The sequence below is a fragment of the Octopus sinensis genome, linkage group LG23 (assembly GCF_006345805.1).
Source record: "Octopus sinensis linkage group LG23, ASM634580v1, whole genome shotgun sequence".
Classification (NCBI taxonomy): Eukaryota; Metazoa; Mollusca; class Cephalopoda; order Octopoda; family Octopodidae; genus Octopus; species Octopus sinensis.
This window is the reverse complement of record NC_043019.1, coordinates 22,485,004-22,510,866: the sequence shown is the minus strand read 5'-3', so window position 1 is coordinate 22,510,866 and position 25,863 is coordinate 22,485,004. Positions and strand designations below refer to the sequence as shown.

The 25,863-nt window shown below is 37.8% G+C and overlaps 1 protein-coding gene and 1 long non-coding RNA gene across 6 annotated transcripts in view; one reads left to right on the top strand and one right to left on the bottom strand.

The window, feature by feature from the left end:
• Positions 1–25,863, top strand: part of LOC115223418 (prolyl 4-hydroxylase subunit alpha-1) — a 112,813-nt gene that overhangs the window by 44,856 nt on the left and 42,094 nt on the right. For 4 of the 5 annotated variants that reach the window (XM_029793948.2, XM_036512657.1, XM_029793947.2 and 1 more), the window contains exons 3-4: positions 2,208–2,369; positions 13,851–14,011. In XM_029793948.2, coding sequence (XP_029649808.1) covers positions 2,208–2,369; positions 13,851–14,011 — 323 coding nt within the window. Of the gene's footprint in view, positions 1–2,207; positions 2,370–9,156; positions 9,318–13,850; positions 14,012–25,863 lie in introns of all 5 variants that reach the window. The other variant, XM_029793946.2, reaches the window with a different exon arrangement.
• The window catches only part of LOC118767682, a 129,481-nt gene that overhangs the window by 93,093 nt on the left and 10,525 nt on the right, over positions 1–25,863 (bottom strand). The window contains exon 2 of the long non-coding RNA XR_005003593.1: positions 19,332–19,412. This is a non-coding gene — a long non-coding RNA (uncharacterized LOC118767682). The remainder of the gene's footprint in view (positions 1–19,331; positions 19,413–25,863) is intronic.

Here is a 25,863-nt window from a genome sequence, read left to right as displayed (position 1 = left end):
ACACACACATATACATATGCACATACATACACAAACCCATCCTTTTTTTATATATTACTCTTTATTTTCATTCCTTCCTCCTCTACCATCTCTCATGCCTTTTTCCACCCTCCAGCTCTCTCTGTCTTTGTCTCTCACTCTCTCTCTCTCTCTCTCTCTCTCACACACACACACACACACATACTCACACACACTGTCCACTTCTATCTTTCCATGTTTCCACAAACCTCTTTTTCTTCAGTTTCACTCACCATGACTAAAATTCACACACCATTCACTTCTCTATCTTTCTCTCTATTCCTATCTGTTGATATTTATATACATAGGCATGTATATAACATTATAGATATTACAATGAAAAATGTGGGTGCAAGCATGTTATTACGCCTGGAAATGTACAGAACACGATTTCTACAGTAGAATTTGCCTAATTTGTCACCTGTAAAGGAAACTAAAAAGTACTTAAATTAAAATTCTATGTACTTAAAATATTGCAGCCGAGAACAATATTTAAAAATTTATTTTATTTCGTTAAAACAAAAATTATAAAAGCATAACTGGGTTTTTCCAAAAATAAGCCCATCCGATTTTAAGCCTATGGGCTTACATTCAGCAACTCTTTTCATGTATAGCCCCAGTAATTTTTATTATTTTCAGAAAAAAATTATTTAAGCAAAATTATTTAAGTCTGTATTTAAACCCATGGGCTTATTTTTGGAAAAAGCAATATTTTAAAAATGAAATAAAATAGAATTAATTTTTTAAAAATACAGTAGAATTTGCCTAATTAGTCAGCCCTAGGAGAAAACTGAAAGTGATGAGCTAGATGAAGTAATGAATTAGCCAAAGATGAATTAAGCTAATTCTACTGTTTTAATGCTAACTAATATATTTTACGCTATGCAATATTATTTACAGCTTCATGCTTTATTGTTTGTATTTGATATCTCTCGCTTTTACTCTTTTACTTGTTTCAGTCATTTGACTGCGGCCATGCTGGAGCGCCGCCTTTAGTTGAGCAAATCGACCCCAGGACTTATTCTTTGTAAGCCTGGTACTTATTCTGTTTGTCTCTTTTTGTCGAACCGCTAAGTTACGGGGACGTAAACACACCAGCATCGGTTGTCAAGTGATGTTGGGTGGACAAACACAGACGCACAAACATATATATACACACACACACGCACACACATATATATACATATATACGACAGGCTTCTTTCAGTTTCTGTCTACCAAATCCACTCACAAGACTTTGGTTGGCCAGAGGATATAGTAGAAGACACTTGCCCAAGGTGCCATGCAGTGGGACTGAACCCTGAACCATGTGGTTGGTAAGCAAGCTATTTACCACACAGCCACTCCTGCACCTATATAACTAAATAAAATTACTATTTTAATTGTATATTTCAAAAGACGTGATTTTAAAAATATTTTTGTTTAAATTTATTTTTGTACCATGCTTTTAAAGATTGACTTGATTTTTACATTCTCACAATAAATGAAATAAATTATCTCAGATTTACCTAATATAATGTATTTTAATTTCAAAAATGTTATTCTCAGCTCCAATATTTTAAGTACTTTATAGTTTCTTTTAAAGGTGACAAATAAGGCAAATTCTACTGTAGAAGTCGTGTTCTGTACTTTTCCAGGTGTAATAACTTAAGAATATTAACATGCATGCACCTGCATTCTTCATTGTAATCCACTTTCTTTTCCAGGCAATACAATAAAACTAATAAATATTCTTTTGTTAAAAAATATTTGAATTATTTTTCATTGTTAATAATTGAATTAAAATAAGAATTTCATGTTGTGTTTTTCTAATATTCACATATTTTTTCTTAAATTAAAAATAAGAAACAGATATCTGGACAGGGTTTTGTTGCATTGGCTAATATTAGAATGATTTAAAAAAATGCAAAAATAGCCAATGCATACACAAAGTTTGTTAGTCGAAATTCATGTAAAATAAACCTGAAACCTTGTAGTTGCAAATTCAACATCTTAACCACACAGCCACGCCTGCACCTATAATCCCTCTCTAGAAAATAAAAAATTCAGGAAAAATATACGAATGCCTTTTGTTGTTTTTCGCTTCAAATTTATCATTATTGAAATTTTGTTGTTGATTTTAATTTTGTTTGAAAATTAATTTGTAATTATTTATTATTTTTCCTTTTTTTTTTTTGCCTTCCCTATAGAATTAGTTTCCACGATAGAAATCAAGAGACAACATCTTCCTGACTATGAAGATCTTAATGGGGCAGCAGCCGCTCTTTTGCGACTGCAAGACACCTACCAGTTGGATACTGCTGATATTGCACGTGGGGAAGTTGGTGGTGTGAAAACCCAAGAACTCACAGGTATGTATTGTGTTCTATCTATCTATCTATCTATCTATATATCTATATCTATATATATCTCATCTAAACATTCTTTCTTATACACACAAACAAACTTATGTGTATACATATAGCATAATAATAATAATAGAGTGAAGTCGATACCAGTGCAGGTGGCACATAAAAAGCACCATTTGAGCGTGGCCGTTGCCAGTACCACCTGACTGGCCCTCGTGCCGGTGGCCCGTAAAAGCACCCACTACACTCTCGGAGTGGTTGGCGTTAGGAAGGGCATCCAGCTGTAGAAACTCTGCCAGATCAGATTGGAGTCTGGTGCAGCCATCTGGTTCGCCAGACCTCAGTCAAATCGTCCAACCCATGCTAGCATGGAAAGCGGATGTTAAACGACGATGATGATGATGATGATGTTCATTTGTCATTATTGATGATGACCAGGATGTCACATGGGGAAAGAAGATGGGTCATGGTACATCTGGATGTGGCCAATCAAGCCAATGTGCTGGGGTTGAGTTGATCATACATTGTGTCCAGATGACCAGCTCGAGTATAGCATAGCCATTGTTTGGCATCCAAAGCAATGGATCATTTCCGAGTTCAAATTCCACCAAGGTTGACTCTGCCTTTCATCTTTCAGGGTTGATGAAATAAGTACCAGTTGAGCACTGGGGTCGATGTAATTGACTAATCCCCGCCCCCAAATTTCTGGCCTGTTGCCTATAGTAGAAAGGATTATCATCATCATCATCATCATCATCATCATCATCATCATCATCATCATCATTATTATTATTATTATTATTATTATTATTAAGGGGGTGAGATGGCTGAAATGTTAGCTCACTGGACAAAATGCTTAGGGGCATTTCTTCCAGCTTTACATTCTGAGTTCAAATGCCACTGGAATCGACTTCAACATCTATCCTTTTGGGATTGATTAAAATAAGTATCAGTCAAATACTGGTACTTATTTAATCAACAAGCCCCTACCCACCTAAATTTCAGGCAGAATTGTAACAGCCTTGCAGTAATTTACATTCTGGATTCAAATCCCATCAAAGTCAATTTTGCTTTTGCCCTTCTGGGACTGATAGAATAAAGTACTAGTCAAGTACAGGGTTAAATATAATAATTAAAAAAAAAAAATCACTATAATCCTGTAGTAAAAAAAAATATTTTTTATATTTTTTATTTTGTTTCTGTTATTGTTATATTTTAGTGATTATTATTTCTGTTAATTAAGTTATTTAAATGAATCCTTTTGTTATTTTTTAATATTTTTTCTTGTTATATACGTGTGTGTGAATTTATTTCTTCCTCTTTTGGGAAATTAATATTTCTCTTTCACTCATACTTTATTTATTTATTTATTATTATTATCATTATTATTATTATTATTATTACTATTTTCTCTTTTTATTTTTTTTTCATAAATGTTTTTCATAACTTTCCAGAATATTCCATTTTTAATGTCATGTTTTAATTTTAACCTTTTTGTTAATTCATCAATAAGCTTGTTGCCCTTGTTCCTGGAATGTTTTCTCTTTTTTTATTTTATGATTAACTACTACTACTACTACTACTACTACTACTGCTACTGCTAGTGCTACTACTACTACTACTACTACTACTACTATCACCACCATTACCACTACTACTGCAAGAATTGTTGTCATTATTATTATTTGGTATTTCGTCCGTCTTTACATTCTCAGTTCAAATTCCACCGAGATCGACTTTGCTTTCATCCCTTCGGGGTTGATAAAATAAGTACCGGTTGATGTAATTGATTATCCCCTTCCCAATAAATTTCAGGCCTTGTGCCTAAAGCAGAAAGGATTATTATTATTATTATTATTATTATTATTATTATTATTATTATTATTATTATTACTCGGTGGCACATAAAAAACACCATCCGAGCGTGGCCGTTTGTCAGCCTCGTCTGGCACCTGTGTCGGTGGCACATAAAATCACCCACTACACTCTCGGAGTGGTTGGCGTTAGGAAGGGCATCCAGCTGTAGAAACACTGCCAGATCTGACTGGACTGGCGCAGCTTTCAGGCTCCCCAGACCCCAGTTGAACCGTCCAACCCATGCTAGCATGGAAAGCGGACGTTAAATGATGATGATGATTAAGGTGATGAGCTGGCAGAATCGTTAACATGCCAGACAAAATGCACAGTGGCATTTCATTTGTTGTTACGTTCTGAGTTCAAATTCCACCGAGGTCGACTTTGCCTTTCATCCGTTTAGGGGTCGATGAAATAAGTACCAGTTATACATTGGGGATAAATGTAATTGACTAGTCCCTTCCCGCAAAATTTCAGACCTTGTGCATTTAGAAGATAGGATTATTATTATTATTTTTATTAGAGTTTGTGAGCCTGAAGAATCTTTAGCACATCAGACAAAGTACTTAACAGCATTTCTTCTGGCTTTTTATTTCCTGAGTTCAAATCCTGCTAAGACCAAAATTGCTTTTCATCCTTTCAGAGTTGATAAAATAAAGTAGCAGCCCAAATACTGGAGTTAATATAACAATCATCTTCCCCACCTCGTAAAAAGGCATAGGAGTGGCTGTGTGGTAATTAGCTTGCTTACGAACCACATGGTTCCGGGTTCAGTCCCACTGCGTGGTACCTTGGGCAAGTGTCTTCTACTATAGCCTCGGGCTGACCAAAGCCTTGTGAGTGGATTTGGTAGACGGAAACTGAAAGAAGCCCGTTGTATATATGTATATCTCTCTCTCTCTCTCTCTCTATATATATATATATATATATATATATATATGTGTGTGTGTGTTTGTGTGTCTGTGTCTGTCTCCTCAACATCGCTTGACAACTGATGCTGGTGTGTTTACATCCCCGTAACTTAGCAGTTCGGCAAAATAGACTGATAGAATAAGTACTAGGCTTACAAAGAATAAGTCCTGGGGTCAGTTTGTTCAACTAAAGGTGGTGCTCCAGCATGGCCACAGTCAAATGACTGAAACAAGTAAAAGAGTAACAGAGAGAGAGAGAGAGAGAGTTCCAAAATTGGAAGTAATTAAGGCAGTGAGCTACCAGAATTGTTAGTGTTTTGGACAAAATGCTTGACAGTCTTTCTTCTGCGGGGTCTTTATATTCTGGGTTCAAATTTTACTGGGGATCAACTTTGTCCTTTGTCCTGTTGGGGTCGATAAAGAGTACCTGTTGAACACTGGAGTCGATGTAATCTACTCGCCCCAGCTTCCCCACAATATCACTAGCCATGTGCCAAAATTTGAAAGAAATCATCATCACAGCAGGAGTGGCTGTGTGGTAATTAGCTTGCTTACCAACCACATGGTTCCGGGTTCAGTCCCACTGCGTGGCATCTTGGGCAAGTGTCTTCTGCTATAGCCCCGGGCCGACCAATGCCTTGTGAGTGGATTTGGTAGACGGAAACTGAAAGAAGCCTGTCGTATATATGTATATATATATAAGTGTGTGTGTATATGTTTGTGTGTCTGTGTTTGTCCCCCTAGCATTGCTTGACAACCGATGTCAGTGTGTTTATGCTTAGCGGTTCGGCAAAAGAGACTGATAGAATAAGTATTACAAAGAATAAGTCCCGGGGTTGATTTGCTCGACTAAAGGTGGTGCTCCAGCATGGCCGCAGTCAAATGACTGAAACAAGTAAAAGAGTAAAAGAGAGTATCATCTTCATGATATTTGCAATAGTTTTGTGCAAGTTTGTTACTGCTCCACCGGATACTCCCATTTCCCTGAGGCATGTAGGCAGTACTGTGTGAGCTTCTAGGCATAATATGCAGGGGTGAGGGGTGTGTACACTCTGTTGCGTGGTTTGTTTTGCTGTTTTTGGTGTTATTTTATTGTTTTGTATGTTTGTTGTATAGATTATAGGTGCAGGAGTGGCTGTGTGGTAAGTAGCTTGCTCACCAACCACATGGTTACGGGTTCAGTCCCACTGCATGGCACCTTGGGCAAATGTCTTCTACTATAGCCTCGGGCCAACCAAAGCCTTGTGAGTGGATTTGGTAGACGGAGGCTGAAAGAAGCCCGTCGTATATATGTATATATCACCGTGATCACCGTGACCGACCAGGCTATCAGATGTTGTTATGCATCGCTGGTCACAATGCACTTTGCATTGTTTTAGCCTTCAAATGATGCCACCCCACTGGCTAAGCGAGCAGGCCAACAGAAGAAAGAGTGAGAGAAAGTTGTGGCGAACGAGTACAGCAGGGATCTCCACCACCACCTGCCGGAGCCTCGTGGAGCTTTAGGTGTTTACGCTCAATAAACACTCACAATGCCCGGTCTGGGAATCGAAACCGCGATCCTATGGCTGCAAGTCCGCTGCCCTAACCACTGGGCCATTGCACCTCCACATATATGTATATATATATGTGTGTGTGTGTGTGTGTGTGTGTGTGTGTATGTTTGTATGTCTGTGTTTGTCCCCCAACATCGCTTGACAACCAATGCTGTTGTGTGTACGTCCCCGTAACTTAGCGGTTTGGCAAAAGAGGTTGTGTGTTCAAATCCCAGTGGTGCTTTGTGTCCTTGAGCAAGACACTTTATCTCACATTGCTCCAATTCACTCAAATGGCAAAGTTGAGTAGTAGTACCTGTATTTCAATGGCCCAGCACTCAGCCACTTACACATTAATTTCACAAGCTGGCTGTTCTGTCGATCAGATCAACTGACCGACTGCCAGTGTTTTTATCGACCACTTTATCAGTTCATGGTGTAGAGTATGTGTTGTGTTGTGGAGGGTGAGAGGAGAGAAAAAGAAAGGTTGTGAGGAAGAGAGAGAGAGAGAGAAAGAGGGAGGGAAAGAGATAAATAAAAGAGCTGAAGAAATATTTGTTAGGAAGAAAATCACTGCAGGGGAAATATTATTTAAAATGTATTTTCTTTGCAACCGGCACAGAGAAGATGGTTAGTTCTGCTGACTACAAAGAAAAACAGAAATTTCCTGATGTTTTACAAAGAAATCTAAAAGCCAAACATGTCGCTATAGCCTAGACAGCGCCTAGAGGAACATGGCATTGATTTTGTGAAGATTATTGCTAGGTTTCCTTAGGTAACCATTCTATATAGTTGTGTGTGTGTGTGTTTATGAGTGTTATGTATGTGTGCGTGTCTGCATGATTGTGTATGTATGTGTGTGTATATGTATGTAATTATGCATGTGTATGTACATATGTGTGTACAAGTGTGTATGTAGGTTTGTATAAATGCATGTATGTAATGTAGTTATATAGATTTGTATGAGTGTATGTATATATATATATGTATGAGTGTATATATGTATGTTGGTGTGTATATATATGTAGGAGTATGTATGTGTATATATATATATCGTCCAACCCATGCTAGCATGGAAAACGAACGTTAAACGATGATGATGATGATATATATATATATATATATATATATATATATATATATATATGCAAATGCATATGTATGTATCAGTAAATGTGTATGCAAAAATATGCTTGTATGTCTATATCTATATATACGTATATTTACGCATGCATACATATTATTTATACTCTAGTCAATCCAATAATCATAGATGTTCCATCCACGGCCATCCCATCTCATCAATTATTCAGACACAGCATATCTAGAACTGCATTGTCTAAGGTGGCCTTCCTTTGTCTAGATGTTAGGTTACATTATGATGGAAATTTAGCAGCTGTGTTTGGCAGATCAAGCAACCACATACTGTTAATATTCATTGGCTATTGTTTGTGTTCAGGCCTAGGCTGGCTGTGACTCGGCAGACATACGATCAAATGTTTGCCACCCATAACAAAACCATCATTGTTTTTGAAGTCTCTGGTATACATGTTTCTAGGACTACATCATAAAATGAATCATTTGTTTACTAAGATGGTAAAGCAAGAATATAATCACATGAGTTACAAAGAGAAGTTTTTAACCAAAGATCTTAGCCGGTATCCATAATACATGTATACACATATGCGCGCACACACATACACATCAAAAACAGGCAAAACTGTAAACTAAATAGTTCCACCATTTTATGTGTGTTTCATTTACAAAGAAGGATGATCAGTGATGTAATGATATAATATAAATTATATAGATAAACTACACTGTCTAATCTTCAGAGATGCATAACACTCTTTTGTAATTTTACTGGATTCCAGCCAACTTATACATGGCCTATATGAGTCCTCCTCCTGGTTTCCATTCAGAAATACACAAATATATATAGTGTTCTAAGAGCTGGCAATGTGTCTTTTCTGGCAATTTAACTTTTCGCATTTAAAACAGCCATATTGGGCCCAAATATTCTACGTGTTTTATGTTCAATCTGGCCAGATCTGGACTCTCACATCTACCTTACAATGGCATTCTAAAAATATACAGTCATATCATCAAAATTTTGAAGCTATGAGATAAAGCATGATTAATCCAAAACAATATGACAAAAGAAGAATTACATTTGACAGGGTAATCTAAATGTTAAAGGGGCATATTTAAATTGCCCTTTAAATATGTGTATATGTGTATGTATATATATATATATATATATATATATACACATATTACATGTGTGTGTGTGTGTGCATATATATATATATATATATATACATATACATACAAAGACAGATACACACACATACATATCCCTTTTGTAAACTGTGTGCCTTAAGTCTCATTAACCACCATCCCCCTCCACCACCACCACCACTGTTCATTTACCGAGCAGTCCACCTCCTTCGCTGCTAACCGCATGCTTACCTGCTTGCTTTTTTCCAGCCGCAGACTGCTACGAACTTGGTAGAATCGCTTATCATGATGATGACTTCTACCACACTGTACTGTGGATGGACGAAGCGTTGCTGCGTTATGATAAGGAAACGGTTAAGACAATCAATAAAGATGCCTTATTGGACTATTTGGCTTTTGCCACGTTTAAGGTATGTGATGCTGTGTGCTTGTCTGAGATTGGGTGGTTGTAATGGTGGTAGACATAGCAGGGATAGTTGTGTGTGTGTGTGGTTGGATTGCTTTGAGGAATGGTGATCATGGTTTTGTGGTAAGGCTGGATGTGGTGTTCGTGAATGGAACCTTGTTGGCTGTCTGACATTGTCGTAGATTTATGTGTGTGTGTGTGTGTGAGAGAGAGGGGGGATTGCTTAGAGGAATGGTGATCATGGTTTTACAGCATGGTTGGATGTTTTGGTGAATGGTACCTTGTTGGCTTTTTGAGTTAATCACGAATCTGTATATGTGTGTGTGTGTGGTTTAGAAGTTGGCTTCCCAAGCAGATGGTTTTAGATCTAGTCACTCAGTGTGACAATTTGGGCAAGTGTCTTCTACGATAGCCCCAGGCCAACCAAAGCCTTGTGAGTAGATTTGGTTAAACAGAAACTGAAAGATAAAAAACACGTCGCCCTTTCCAAGCCTAGCCAGGCTCATGGGCCTGGTTTCCCGGTTTCTGTGGCATATGTGTTCCCCCCAGCTGGACAGGATGCCAGTCCATCGCAGCGTTACTCAAGAAACAGAAAGAGAGAGTGAGAGAAAGTTCTGGCGAAAGAGTACAACAGGGGTCACCACCAGCCCCTGCCGGAGCCTCACGGAACTTTTAGGTGTTTTTCGCTCAATAAACACATACAATGTCCAGTCTGGGAATCGAAACCGTGATCCTCCAACCACGAGTCCGCTGCCCTAACCACTGGGCCATTGCGCCTCCACGAAACTGAAAGAAGCGCACCATATATATACGTGTGTGTGGGTGTGTGTGTGTGTGTTACTGTGTTTTAGTCTTAACATCACATGATGGTTGTAAATGTGATGCAGAGTGTTTTCTTTTTGTTTCCAATCTTTCATGACACCATGTCTGGTCATGAGGAACTATTACCTCATTTGGAAACAGGTGAGGGTTGGTAACAGGAAGGGCATCCAGCTGTAGCAATTCTGCCTGCCCCATGCTTACATCGAAAATGTAAACATTAAAACAATGATGATGACGATGATGATCATGAGGATCTGGTGTATGCAATTCAGACAGTATTTAATTAAAATAGCCATCTATGTATCATACTTAATGTATATACACAGTTGATGGGCCATTTACTGCAGTATTTGTCCTGACATAACATCTGTTATGGATTTGGCTGTGCTTGAAACATATTAAATATAATAGATAATGAATTCACTCATCTGGGTATGTGGTTGGTTGCAAATCTGTGCCATTGAAAAGGCTCAAAAGGGCCAAAATACTCCTGGCACTCACACTTAGATCAGTGTTTCTCAACCAGTTTTTGCCTATGGGCTCCTTTGGTCCCTACTTTACTCAGATGCACCCTCATACCCATTTGATGTTTAAAAATGTCCTATTATATTTTCATAATTAAATATTGTTAGAAATTGTATTAAAAAAATTGTTAAAATATTTCATGTATTTCAGAAATATAAGTAATTTATTGCGGATAAATTTTAACAAGGAAATTTTATATGGACCTCTAAAGGTCACGTGGACCCAGGTTGATAACCACCAGAGTAGATGATGAATTTTCATCTTCCTCTGATATTTATTGCGTTTTTAATGCAGCAAGTCTCTAAGAAATACTATCTGAGAACAAACACTGCAGTAAATGGCCTATTGAAAATATGTGTACACAGATTGTAGGACCAAACATTTTTTCTTTTAAATGTTGAGGTCAACAATGGTGGTGATGGTGATATTAGATAAATAACAATTGTGATGTTAATGGCTGTTTATAGCAATGGCGATGTTGGTAGTGGTGATGGTGGTGTTGGTAGGCGGTGAGCTGGCAGAATCGTTAGCACGTCGGGCGAAATGCGTAGCCGTATTTTGCCTGCCGTTACGTTCTGAGTTCAAATTCCGCCGAGGTCGACTTTGCCTTTCATCCTTTCGGGGTCGATAAATTAAGTACCAGTTACGCACTGGGGTCGATATATAATCGACTTAATCCGTTTGTCTGTCCTTGTTTGTCCCCTTGTGGGTAGTAAAGAAATTGGTGTTGGTAGTGGTGTTGTGGGGTGACAGTGGTGATCTTAAATGACAATGATGATGATGGTGGTGGTGGTGGTGGTGGGTTGTAGGAGTTGTTGGTGGTGGAAATGATGATGATAATGATGGATGTGGTTGTGTGATGGTGATAAGGTTGGTGGTGGTGACGAAGGTGGCGACGATAATAACAACAATGATGATTATAATAACAGTGCTGCTGATGTTTGATGATAACACTGGTGATGCTAGGAATGACAACTCCAACAGTGTGCATTTCATTTTTTTGTTCTTTCCGTAATCTATAACAAAAAAAAAACCCTTGAAATCCTTTACACATGTCCATCTGTATGTCTCCATATCAAAGCATATCTCCAACTAACCCCTTAACTTTAATAACCTTGCAAAACCCACTACCACTCAAAACCAACCCTCTCCCTTGCTCCCTATATTAAAAACTGAAATAAAGATTTTTTTTTCTTAGATTTACACATGGTCAAATTATGGTTGGGTCATAGGCCATGGGTTAAAAGCTGTTGCAGGGGGAAAACACTGTATTCTACATTACCTGTATACACATGTATTAAGCCATACAATGAAGTATATCTATAGATTGTATGCTTGTATATATGCAATCTGTATGTATGTCATTATTCAGTTTTATTTCAAGATTTCTTGTCAATAGAGAAAGAGCAGGCTATTTTTGCATGTATGTATGTATATGTGCAATATTTGGAGTAGAGTACATGTGCAAATTTGTATGTTTTGTTTTATGTACATATTCCCATGCATAATAGTTGCATTTCTTAGACATGAAAGTTTTACAAATTTTTACAGTTCCAATGATGGCTTGGAACTGGTGCCCTCAAATTAGCATTGTGTGTGTGTGTGTGTGTGCATGTATGTGTGTGTGCATGTATGTGTGTGTGCATAGTAATGTGTAAACACACTTTATTTACAAAATCTTCGGGGACAGAAAATGAGAGATCATCTGAACCAGTGTTGGAGTTTCATTGTACCCTCTTCAACTATCCCTGGAAATACTGCGTATAAATGTTGTTACCAAGAACTTATTAGTGAGTTAATAATACTTGTGGGTTAATAATTGCTGATTTGTAATCAGTGTTAATTAATAAGTATTAAGATAATAATTTGCCACACTATTAACCTCTATACAGATAGAAAAATACACAAAAATATAGAAGGGCATCTATTCATAGATTTATGCATATATATGCCTACCATATATATACATATGTGACCTTTCTTTCTAAAGGCAGTTGTGCAAGAATTGAAGCAGATTTTGCTATTTCTAGCTTTTTTTAAAACAACCATGTAGAGGTCTCTCACATTGTTGTCATAGGTATTATTGCTGTTGTTAACTGAAATCAGCTTGATCAAATATACGATCAGCCTTATTTTCAAGCATGTCTAGTATCACAGACCTTCCAACTATAACCATCACATCCCATTTTCTTTTCAGACATAGTGTATCTAGGACTACATTATCCATTGTGTTCTTTGAGTTTTATAAAATTTTTATTCCTTTAATTTTAGTACAGTAGGATGTCTGACCTAAGAGAGGAGATTTCTCGGATATTTCTAGTTTGTTGAATCACAAGATAGAAGTCCCTCGATTGGCTTGTTTATAATTTTTGCTGATGTCATGTGACATCATTAGTCATATGGTAATGGTGCATGGAACTTGTATGCAAACTAATTCATACCTTAGTGCTTGCTCATATATACATATATATTTATCTCTTGTTCTTAGATTGAACCCTTTATCATGATAATAACAGCTAAATTGAACCCACCAACTAACACTTCTTACCTCCCTCAGTTTTGCTTCTTTCTCACTCAATTTCAGGAGTCATTTTGGCAAACTGCATTAACCCTTTAGTATTCAGATCCTGTCAAATGTAATGCTTATTTATTCACAGTGTTTAGAATTAATCATGCATTATCTTATAGCTTTGTGATTGTTTATTTTTAGAATGACATTGTAAGGTTTGTGTGAGGGGCCAAATTTGGTCAGCTTGAACATAAAACAGAACATTTCGGCCAATTATGGCTAGTTTAAGTGCTAAAGGGTCAAACGAGCATGAATTTTTGTCCTTTTATTGTAGTTTAGTGAAGCCACTTAATATCTTTAACTGTTTTAAGTGCACAATGCTCTGAGCTGGGTCATAAACAGAGTCTGCTGACTAACATTTTCCTCTACCCTTGAAACTGTCTCCCTTCTTCATCCCTAACCCTTACTCACTCAGGTCTAGGAGTCTCTTTGGCAAACTTTGTTACACAAGCATGGACTTTTGCTCTTCTGCATGTCCTCACAATAAGAATCTAACTCTGCCAAATGTCTTTTATTCTTTAACTGTTTTGTATTTACCATGTTGCAAATCCTGCATCATGGTGAAAACATACATTTTGCTGTTGTTTAGTGACACCAATTGAAATTCTTTAACTGTTTTAGCCGAAGAATGCTTTGAGCTAGGACGCTATGCCTATACCCAACGTGACTTCTACCATACTATTATGTGGATGCAGGAAGCTCTGGATCAGGATGCGAGAGAATTGAATAAAACAGCCGATCGAGCACTCATTCTCGATTATTTATCCTATGCCATGTCAATGGTAAGAATGCATAAAACAAAACTTTCTTATATATACCCTAGCAGAAAGGCATTAATGCCTTGCATTCTCGGTTTGCCTTTATAAATCTGTGCTCTTTGTGCATGAACAAGGACAACTCATGTTATTCATTATGGCCACCTTTATGTACCCTCCACATATCCCCCCTCTTTCTCACCTACACCTTGAAAATTAAGCCCCTACTTTCTGATCTATCCTTCCTCTTTAGCTTCTGCTTTCTCTCTCATACCCTCTCCGTGCTGGTATTTCCCATCAACCACTCCTCCACCCTTGCTCATCATTCACTAGGTTCACCATCTCTAACCATCTGTTACTCTCCTTTCACACTCATCTGAAGTTACCCATCCTCTCCTTTCTACCCCTGATCCACTGCCTGTCTCCGATTTTGTGCTCACCTTCTTGTGCCTTATGCGTTTACACTGGCACCCATCTCTGACATTTTTACCTTCAACTTCCCAATTACTATTACTCATCGTTATATAATGTTGGATAGACATGTATCTCTTCTATAGCAAGACACCTGTACTCGACCCTTCGTCATATTTTAGTGTCTCCATACCTGGCATAAATCCACTCCCTCTTTCCTAACGCCACTCCCCACCCACTTCTACTTAGTCATAGAATGGGGGGTGAAAGAGCTTTTCCCTTTTCCATTCTTCTGACAAACTGTCCAACTCATTCCAGCATGGAACACGGACATTAAATGACAAAGATGATGGTGATGATGAGGATGATGTGGCTAACAGAGGAGTTGGATTTTTCTTGCACACCTTTTAGCCCTTTGGGTCTGGTTATGTTGGAACACTTCTACTATATCACTGTCTTTGTGTATTATACTTCTTGTATAATAAGTACCAGTTGCATATGACATGACACACAGGGTCCATGTAATATATAACTATAACCCCAACAGCTTTAAATTCTACATAGCAGCAATACATGGAGGCCACACAGTCCACACATCACATACTTTACGTAAGTGGAGGCGCAATGGCCCAGTGGTTAGGGCAGCGGACTCGCGGTCATAGGATCGCGGTTTCGATTCCCAGACCGGGCGTTGTGAGTGTTTATTGAGCGAAAACACCTAAAGCCCCACGAGGCTCCGGCAGGGGACGGTGGTGATCCCTGCTGTACTCTTTCACTACAACTTTCTCTCACTCTTACTTCCTGTATCTGTTGTACCTGTATTTCAAAGGGCCGGCCTTGTCACTCTCTGTGTCACACTGAACATCCCCGAGAACTACGTTAAGGGTACACGTGTCTGTGGAGTGCTCAGCCACTTACACGTTAATTTCACGAGCAGGCTGTTCCATTGATTCAGATCAACCGGAACCCTCATCGTCGTAACCGACGGAGTGCTTCCTCCCTACTTTACGTAATCATTGTCTTTTGCTGGTGTACATAACAAGAATCGGGCATGGCTGTGAGGTTAAGAAGTTAGCTTCCCAACCACATGGTTTCAGGTTCAGTCCCACGGTGCAGTACCTTGGGCAAATGTCTTCTTCTATAGCCCTAAGCTGATTAATGCCTTTTGCTTGGATTTGGTAGTCAACAACTCAAAGAAGCCTGTTTTGTGTTTGTGTGTACCCTTGTTATACAAGCGAGATTGCTCATTTCCAGTTGTCTGTGGAAAACATTTCTGGCCATGGGGGGAAACATTACCTTGCCAAAAAACATGTGTGGGTTGGCAACAGGAAGGGCATCTGACTGACAGACACATGGAAAAGTAGGCATTTAACAATGATAATGATAATATAGATGTATGTATGTGTGTGTATATACTTTATTTAGTCAGCCATGATCATACTTGTTTAATAAGTTGACATCTATAATGTGTGAGTGTGTATAAATCAAGGTGGGACAAAAGTCACACACCAAAACATTTGACCTTTTATTTATATTACATTATCATTATTATTTTTGTTTGCCATGTACAAGTATGTGTGTGTTCTTCATCATTTTATTAAATTTTAGAAAAATTGAAGCATGTCTTTGGCAAATCTGAAGTGTATTGAACCTAATTTTGTGTGTGACTTTTGACCTACCGTTATTTCAATATGTGACCGCGTGTGTATCTTGGTGATTTTCTTTCTCCGTCTTCCCTTCTTTGAACTTTTTCTATATTTCTGATGAAGAGCTCTGCTCGAAACGTGAAATCCTCTTTCTTTTCTTTCCTTTCCTGAGCGTCCAATAATGCTGTACTTGTTCCACGTCCTCATGTTGTTGTTTTTTCTTGCTTGTTCATGTTTGGATTGACTATATATATATATATATATATATATAGTCTTCTGTCAACTGCAATGCTTGTTGGTTCACATTGTTTTTTCTCTCCTTGTTTTTTCTGTGTCCCTTTCTGTAGAAGAGTGTAGGCTCAAAACGTAAAAGACTTTTTTTATTCCTGAGCGTTTTACTAATACATCTGTTTGTTTTGTACACCACCTGTCTTCGTCTTTTGTTTTTTTCGTAAACTCTCCCTATATATATATATATATATATATATATATATATGTATACAGATAGATGCATGTGAACATAGATAGACTAATAGGTAGGTAGATACATACATGATGCATGCGAGCACACATACAGAGGATGTGTGCAGTAATTCAGTAGTACAGCCAGCTAAAACTAAGTACTTTTGTTCAGTCTACATGGTTTCTTTTCATAGTGATTATTTGTCAAGGTTCAACTTCAATCAGACGTCTGGTATGTTGTTGCTAGACTTTGCTAACATTGCAGAACACAATGTTGCAACCATCACAGCTGCTTGTAGCACCAACTACTACCAAGTCTTCTGTCAGTCCTTTCTGTTAGCTTAGCAGCAGAATGGTTAAGTAGCAGAAACTGCAGATTGCCACAAGTCTACCAAAGATCAGGCACTTCTTTCCTCCACCTCATTACTTCACCACTGATTTTCAGTTGTAGCAAATTGGAACTAATTGGAACTATGCCACATTAAACTCTTTAGCATTCAGAACTTGTCAAGTGTAATACTTATTTATTCACTTTGTATTGAATGAATTATGGCATCTTGTAGTTTCAATATTTTAATGATATAATTGTTTAGTTTTAAAATGAGATTATAAGGTAGAGTGGAGGCGCAATGGCCCAGTGGTTAGGGCAGCGGACTCGCGGTCATAGGATCGCGATTTCGATTCCCAGACCGGGCGTTGTGAGTGTTTATTGAGCGAAAACACCTAAAAGCTCCACGAGGCTCTGGCAGGGGATGGTGGTGATCCCTGCTGTACTCTTTCACCACAACTTTCTCTCACTCTTACTTCCTGTTTCTGTTGTACCTTGTATTTCAAAGGGCCGGCCTTGTCACTCTCTGTGTCACACTGAATATCCCCGAGAACTATGTTATGGGTACACGTGTCTGTGGAGTGCTCAGCCACTTACACGTTAATTTCACGAGCAGGCTGTTCCGTTGATTCGGATCAACCGGAACCCTCGTCATCGTAACCGACGGAGTGCTTCCATCCATCCATAAGGTAGACATGAGACACTGGATCTGGTCAGTTTGAACATAAAACAAATAGAATATTTTGGCCGTATATTCTGGTTTAACCCTTTAGTATTTAGATTCTTCTGTCAACTGCAATGCTTGTTGGTTCATGTTGTTTTCAATTAATCATGTATTGATATTTCAACGATGTGATAGTTTAGTTTTAGAATGACATTGTAGGGTTGAGGTGAGAGGCCAGATCTGGCCAGTTTCAACATAAAAGAGGTTAAATATTTTGGCCTAATGTGGCCCAGTTGAATGCTAAAATGTTAAATGCTAAAGGGTTCAGACATTTTGAACAAAAAAACAATTTTTTTCTTTTTGTATTAGAGTTTGTGTATGTGTATGTGTACACGCACTCTCATTTGTTTTGTTGATTTACCCTTTTTTGGAACTTAATACTGCAGACATCTCTTGTGAAAGGTAGGAGAGTCCAGTTTGCTGGACATTGTTGTAGAGCTGAAAAAGAAGTAATTTCTACTCTTCTCCTCTGGAAGCCATCTACTCGCAATACCAGAGGGCGCACACTCTCCTACCCTGATGTAATCTCCAGGGATACAGGCATCCAGCAACAGGACCTCCGTAATGCCATGATGGACCGTGAAGTCTGGCGTAGCATGGTAAATTCCATTGTCTCGACCACGGTCGAACAATGATGATGATGACTGCAGACAGCTTTCTGCCTTCTTTCTGTTCAAGAGGGGGAATATTCAACTCTAGCTTTAAACAGGCATGGGCAACCTTTTCTGAGAAGGGAGCTGCATGAGACATAAGACATAGCTTATCATCAGGTGAGCTGCATTATTAGAAAAAAATGGAAGGTGATTTTTTTTCATTAAACATGCTGTTCAGAAAGTTTCAAAGACCACAGGTTTCCTGTGACTGCTTTAACCCTTTAGTATTTAAACCGGCCATATCCGGCCAAAATAGTTAATCTGTTTTATGTTCAAACTGACCAGATCCAGGCTCTCACACCTACCCTACAATGTTATTCTACATTAAGTAATTACACCATCAAGATCTTGAAGATATGGGATAATGCATGATTAATTCAAATCAATGGGAATCAATAGGCATTATGTTTGATAGAATAATCTGAACGCTAAAGGGTTAAAGTATTGTTTATAGCTGAGCTTGCTTTGGGATACATTGTTAATAAAGATTTGTATCATTGCAATCCCTCACCACCTCCACCACCACCACCCATTCCCTTACAATAATCACTGTTGTCAGTCTGTTTTCTCCCCCAGAACACTGGTCCTTAGGAATTGAAACACGATGATTTGGCACAGCTGACTGAGCATTGAGCATGTTATGGCAGCAGTATGTTTTGCTGCTGGAAGCAAAACAACTCATACAAAGTGTGTGTGTGTGTGTGTCTTTTTGTCTGTGTTTCTCCCTCACCATTGCTTGACAACTGGTGCTGATGTGTTTATGTCTCTGTAACTTAGCAGTTCAGCAAAAATAATTGATAGAATAAGTACCAGGTTTAAAAAAAAGAAAAACTACTGAAGTCTATTCATTCAACTAAAAATTCTTCAAAGTGGTGTCCCAGCGTGGCCACAGTCTAATGACTGAAACAAGTAAAAGATAAAGGAAGTTCCTATCAAAAGCAGCTAAAAGTTTCAAAAGCGAATGAAAAAAATTATAATCTAGTTTTAAGAGATTCTTTGAAATTATTGGAAGAAAATTTGGTCTGTTATTGACAGATTGAAGGATTTTCTCAGAAAGATCTGCAAGCGATTAAAAGAATGATTTATAAAGAACATGTGCAGAAAACATAATCTGATTCCTTACCATTTTTAGCTTTTACTTTCCTTTTGTGTGTCCGCCTTTCGCTTTTGTTTCCACTTTCTGATTCTCTCTTTCTCTTTCTGTCTAGTATTTAAAAAAAAAAAAATTACACTTCTGATTTCTGTATGCCTTTATATTTACAGTATAAAATGAACACACATACATAATTATATATATGTGTGTGCGTGTGTGTGTGTGAGTATGTGTGTATATATATATATATGAATTTATGCATGCACATATGTATGTAAATACACACACACATGCATATGTGTGTGTAGACAAATACAAGTATATCAAATACCATACAACATAAATTGTTGATTTATCAAAATTATCGCCACCTGTAGAGGATGTACCAAATGCCACCTCCAGAGGATGTACTAAATGGTACTTAAAACCAGCTCCACATGGGATGGGGGATAATGTCCAAATTCAAGATTTCTAGAAAACTGACATGTCATTAGGGACAAGGATGGGCTTACTGTCTGCAGATAAGATGACGGTTGTAGACACATGGTTCTGCCTCAATATGCATGTGTGTGTGTGTGTGTGTGACCGTGTGCACAGACACACACACACACACATATATAAATATATATATATATATATATATATATATATATATATATATATATACACTCACATACATATAAAGTGAGTGCAGCATGCTGCGAGTGGCACAAGAAAAGTAGCTATGTACCCACTGGTTGGCATTAGGAAGGGCATCCAGTGATAGAAATTGTGCCAAAGCTGATGGACCTTCACGCAACCATGCAGTTTGTCAGATCCATCAAACCATCCAACTCATGCTGCATGGAAAACTAACATTAAATAGTGGTGATGATGATGATGATTTCAAATTGAATTTGTTAAGAAGGATTTATCTATAGCTGGGTGCCTTTCCTGCCATCAACCATCATCTGTCTCCAAGTAAGCCAGTATTTCTCAATAGCTGGGCATTTTCCCACAAGACTGGAACCAACTCATGTTATGGACAACAGACATTAAATGATGATGATGATGATGATGATATATATACATATATGTATACATACATATACATATATAATATATACCTACATATATACATATTGACATATATATATATATAATATATATATATATACATCTACCCATGCATGCATGGAAAATGGACATTAAATGATGATGATGATATACATACATATTTACACACACATATATATTATGTATATATGTGTGTGTATATATATATGAATAAGCAGTGGTGAGAACTCTTCTGGAGTAACAGCTGAGTTGCCGTTAAATCTCTAATTCTCTATAATGGAATAAGAGATTACCAAGTTGCTAAAAACCATATTACAAATAGACAAAGATGTGAAAACAAAGCAAAACAGAAAAAAAAGAATCACAAATAGAAGAAATGAGGGGAAAAAAAAACTACATTTTAAATATGGAGATTAGAAAAGAAATAAATGTTTGTTTTTGTGGGAAATGGCACAATATAGTTAGTGTAAGAGCATCTGTTAACTATTATATGATTAACACCGAAATCCCCCTCCTCCTCCTCCACCGCATCCTCATTATGAGGTTGCAGGCGTTGTTGAGTGCAGACATGGCTGTGTAGTTATGAAGCTTGCTTCCCGAAAATGAGGCTACAGGTTCACTCCCACAGCGCGCAACCTTGGGCAAAGCCTTGCAAATGGATTTGTAGAGAGAAACTGAAAGAAGCCCACCACATCATAGTGGTGAGCTGGCAGAAATGTTAGCACGCTGGGCGAAATGCTTAGCGGTATTTCGTCTGCTGTTACGTTCTGAGTTCAAATTCCGCCGAGGTCGACTTTGCCTTTCATCCTTTCGGGGTCGATAAATTAAGTACCAGTTACGCACTGGGGGTCGATATAATCGAGTTAATCCATTTGTCTGTCCTTGTTTGTCCTCTCTGTGTCTAGCTCCTTGTAGGTAGTAAAGAAATAGGTATTTCGTCTGCCATTATGTTGTTGAGTGCAGACATGGCTGTGTAGTTATGAAGCTTGCTTCCCGAAAATGAGGCTACAGGTTCACTCCCACAGTGCAGCACCTTGGGCACAGCCTTGCAAATGGATTTGTAGAAAGAAACTGAAAGAAGCCCACCACGTGTGTGTGTGTATGTATGTTCTCTTTAACTTTTTAATTTATAGTAAATTTTGAACAGCCACTTACTTGATAGCAAGGTTACGAAGGAAAGTATCTTGTTTTAACCCTTTAGCATTTAAACCGGCCATATTCGGCCAGAAGTATTCTGCCTGTTTTATGGTCAAACTGGCCAGATCTGGTCTCTCAGACTAACCCTACAATATCATTTTAAAAATCAACAGTTACCTCATCAAAATCTCATAGCTACAAGATAACACGTGATTAATTCAAAACAATGTGGTTGAAAAAGCATTAATTTTGGCAGAATAATGTGAACACTAAAGGGTTAACTACCATTTTTTAAGTCTTAAGGTCTTGCGGATTTTATTAGTTCCTGATATCATAATAGAGTATGAATTAAGGATTTGCATTCTCTCCCCAAGAACCCAAATTCAGCTATACTTTAAAGCTCCAGACAAGTTGGTATGTATCTTGTTGTTTCAATAATAAAGTTATGAAGCTGAAATTGTATCTTAGACTCTAGATTTGCAAACTCCTTATCAATGGTCCACAGGTGTCCTCTTTCTCTTGTATTTTTCTAACCACATTAGTGTTTAGAGGGCAGCTGATTTCCACAACTGAATGTATCTTATATATATACTTACTTGGAAACAGATGATGGTTGGTGTGAGGAATCTGGCCATAGATTCCTCACATCATAGTGGTGAGCTAGCAGAAATGTTAGCATGCCGGGCGAAATGCTTAGCGGTATTTCACCTGCTGTTACGTTCTGAGTTCAAATTCTGCCGAGGTCGACATTGCTTTTCACCCTTTCAGGGATCGATAAATTAAGTACCAATTACGTACTGGGGTTGATGTAATCGACTTAATCCCTTTGTCTGTCCTTGTTAGTCCCTGTTTGTCAGGGCAAAAATTGACTGTTATTTTACCTCAGTAACAGTCAATTTTTGCCCTGATGAAGGTTTTTTTCTTTTCTAAATTTATAATGCAATTTAATTGCATAAATATGGACTTAAGTAATGAAACTGAAACGTGCGAAGGTAACATGAATTGACTATTATAATAAAGGAATTGACTATAATAATAAATATATTGATTATTCTGTGTATACATTCTCTATTTTCTTTGTATTGTTAGAATTTTTTCTCCTATATTGAAAAGATGTAAGCATCTGTAGTGACAACTGAGATTTCAAAAGTGTAAAGTAATAATATCCAAGAAGAACCAATGATAAGCACTAGTACATATGTACATGTGGAATTTCCAGTATCGCTAATTGATATAAAGCTAAACGGGTGTACACTTGGATAAATATCCCTAGGAAAGAACAACCTCTTTCCACATAGACATAACATATATGTGTGTGTGTGTGTGTGTGTATATCTATCTATCTATATATATATATATATATATATTATACAGACCATGTGCTCGGAGCCCAAAAATTGCTTGGAGACACAAGGCGTGTTATAAAAACCTGCCTAGACACATGTTTCCACAGCAAGTAACTATTAGTAGCTAGTATCGTTATACTGAGTACATCAAATGATATGTATGTATGCATAGACAGATAGATATCTTCATCTATTTGTCCATCAGTTTGACACTTTTATTATGTAGAAGCAAAAATAATTATTGTTGATTATCATTAAGTCATCACCAATTGAGCAGATCTCTGACAAAAGGTATTCCAACAATGACCATCTCATCTCTTGTATGAACGTTATCCAAATTGGAATTTTCTTCAAACAGTAGGATGTTATTTCAAGAGGATTTAGCTATTATTTCTAGCAAGTTATAATACAACCAAGTATAACTCTCTCTCTCTCTCTCTCTCTCTCTCTCTCTCTCTCTCTCTTTCTCTCAACTATTGTTGTTGTCCAATTCATTTCAAAAGCCAGAAGCATAATGGACATTTTGTTTTATGCCATTTTAAAATACTAACAAATTCTAAAGAAGTGATTCCAATTCTATTTATAATTATTTTAATTTGAACTTTCAATTTAATGAAAAATTTTGAATAATTTCTTTCTTTTGCATTTTATTCTTTTTATGTCCATGTCTTGTGTGTGTTTGTGTCTTGGCACATCTGCCAGGTGAAGAATTTGGTTACTCTTTGATTCTTTTCTACTAGCAGAAAGACCAACCTCCAGGCAGTTTTCTGCTAGCCCCTAAATAATACAGAGTCTGCCAAAAAATGTATACACACTTCAGGAAAGGAAAAATCTGTATAAATATGTAACTTGTACAAGTACCCCTATAAATATAAAAACCTCTTTTGATGTTTTATCAAATTGCGATAACACTGAATAAATTGCAATAAAACTGAATTAAAATATTTATACATATTTTTCCTTTCCTGAAGTGTGTATACATTGTTTTTTATTTCTTTACTGCCCACAAGGGGCTACACACAGAAGGGTCAAACAAGGACAGACAAACGGATTAAGTTGATTATATCGACCCCAGTGCGTAACTGGTACTTATTTAATCGACCCCGAAAGGAAGAAAGACAAAGTCAACCTCAGCGGAATTTGAACTCAGAACATAGCAGCAGACGAAATACTGCTAAGCATTTAGCCCGGCGTGCTAACGTTTCTGCCAGCTTACCTCCACAGAAGTGTGTATACATTATTTTGGCAAATTGTATTTACACATTTGATTTTCAATGTGTGTAACTTTTCTGATATGTTTCGTTTAATTTTCCTTTCTATCCTTTATTTGTCTAATGGTACACACTAGCTCAGCAAATATTTCTTTCATTATTTTATCAGTCATGATGGAGAGCTGGTAGAATTGTTAGCATGCTGGACAAAGTGCTTAGTGGCATTTTGTCTGCATTTATGTTCTGAGTTCAAATTCCGCTGAGGTTAACTTCGCTGGTATGGTTTTGAAGGTTTGATAGGAGCTGGTAAGGCCAGGGGCTGCACCAGGCTCCATTGTCTATTCTGGCATGATTTCTACAGCTGGTTGCCCTTCCTAATGCCAACCACTTCACAGAGTGTACTGGGTGCTTTTTTACTTGACACTATCATCAGTGCATTCTACATAATACCAGCACTGGTGCTTTTTATGTGACACCATCATCTACAAGGTCACCAAGTACCTTTTGGATCAATGAAATAATACCCATCAAGTATTAGGGTCAACAAGCAACTAACCCACTCCCCCATAATTTCAGGCCTTGTGCCTAGAGTAGAAAGAATTATTTTATTCCAGTTTTAATATCTCATTTTTAAAAAAAAACCCAAGGGTGGCTCATCTTCTATGTGTTTGTTTTGTATGCTAGAAATAGCAGAGATCAAATTATGCTGGTATCTCTAGTATTTAAACTGGCCAAAATATTCCACACGTTTTATATTCCTACTGGCTAGATCTGGCCCCTTCCGTCTACCCATTAAGGTCCTTCTAAACATAAACAATCACATCATCAAAATCTCAAAATGACAACATAATGTTTGATTGATTCAAAATAATAGGAATTAATGAGTATTACAATTAACAGAATAATCTAAATACTAAAGGGTTGAATATTCATTTAACAAATTCCAGAAGGATGGTTTTCTGCTAGTGGCCGATGCCAGCACCGCCTCGACTGGCTTCCGTGCCGGTGGCACATAAAATACACCAATCCGACCGTGGCCGTTGCCAGCCTCGCCTGGCACCTGTGCAGGTGGCACGTAAAAAGCACCCACTACACTCACGGAGTGGTTGGCGTTAGGAAGGGCATCCAGCTGTAGAAACATTGCCAGATAAGACTGGAGCCTGGTGCAGCCTTCTGGCTTCCCAGATCCCCGGTCGAACCGTCCAACCCATGCTAGCATGGAGAACGGACGTTAAACGATGATGAGTAACCACTCAAAGATTGTGTTATAATTTATGAAGAAATCAGGTATTATGTTGACTTAACTAGGTCACATAAAAGACCCCAGTTTCTCATATATATAGAAGTCAAATGGGTTTAGGTTTCATTACAGTTGTTTCAGATCTAGAACTTGCATTTGATTGTGAATATACACGTGTCTGTACATGTATATCCAGGCGTTGTGAGTGTTTATTGAGCAAAAACCCCTAAAAGCTCCACGAGGCTCCGGCAGGGGATGGTGGTGATACCTGCTGTACTCTTTCACCACAACTTTCTCTCACTCTTACTTCCTGTGTCTGTTGTACCTGTATTTCAAGGGGCCGGCCTTGTCACTCTCTGTGTTACGCTGAATATCCCCGAGAATTACGTTAAGGGTACACGTGTCTGTGGAGTGCTCAGCCACTTACACGTTAATTTCACGAGCAGGCTGTTCCGTTGATTCGGATCAACCGGAACCCTCGTCGTCGTTACCGACGGAGTGCTTCCACACCACATGTATATATGGAGATTCGTATGAATTTCATATGTATATGTATGTGCCAAACTCGACCC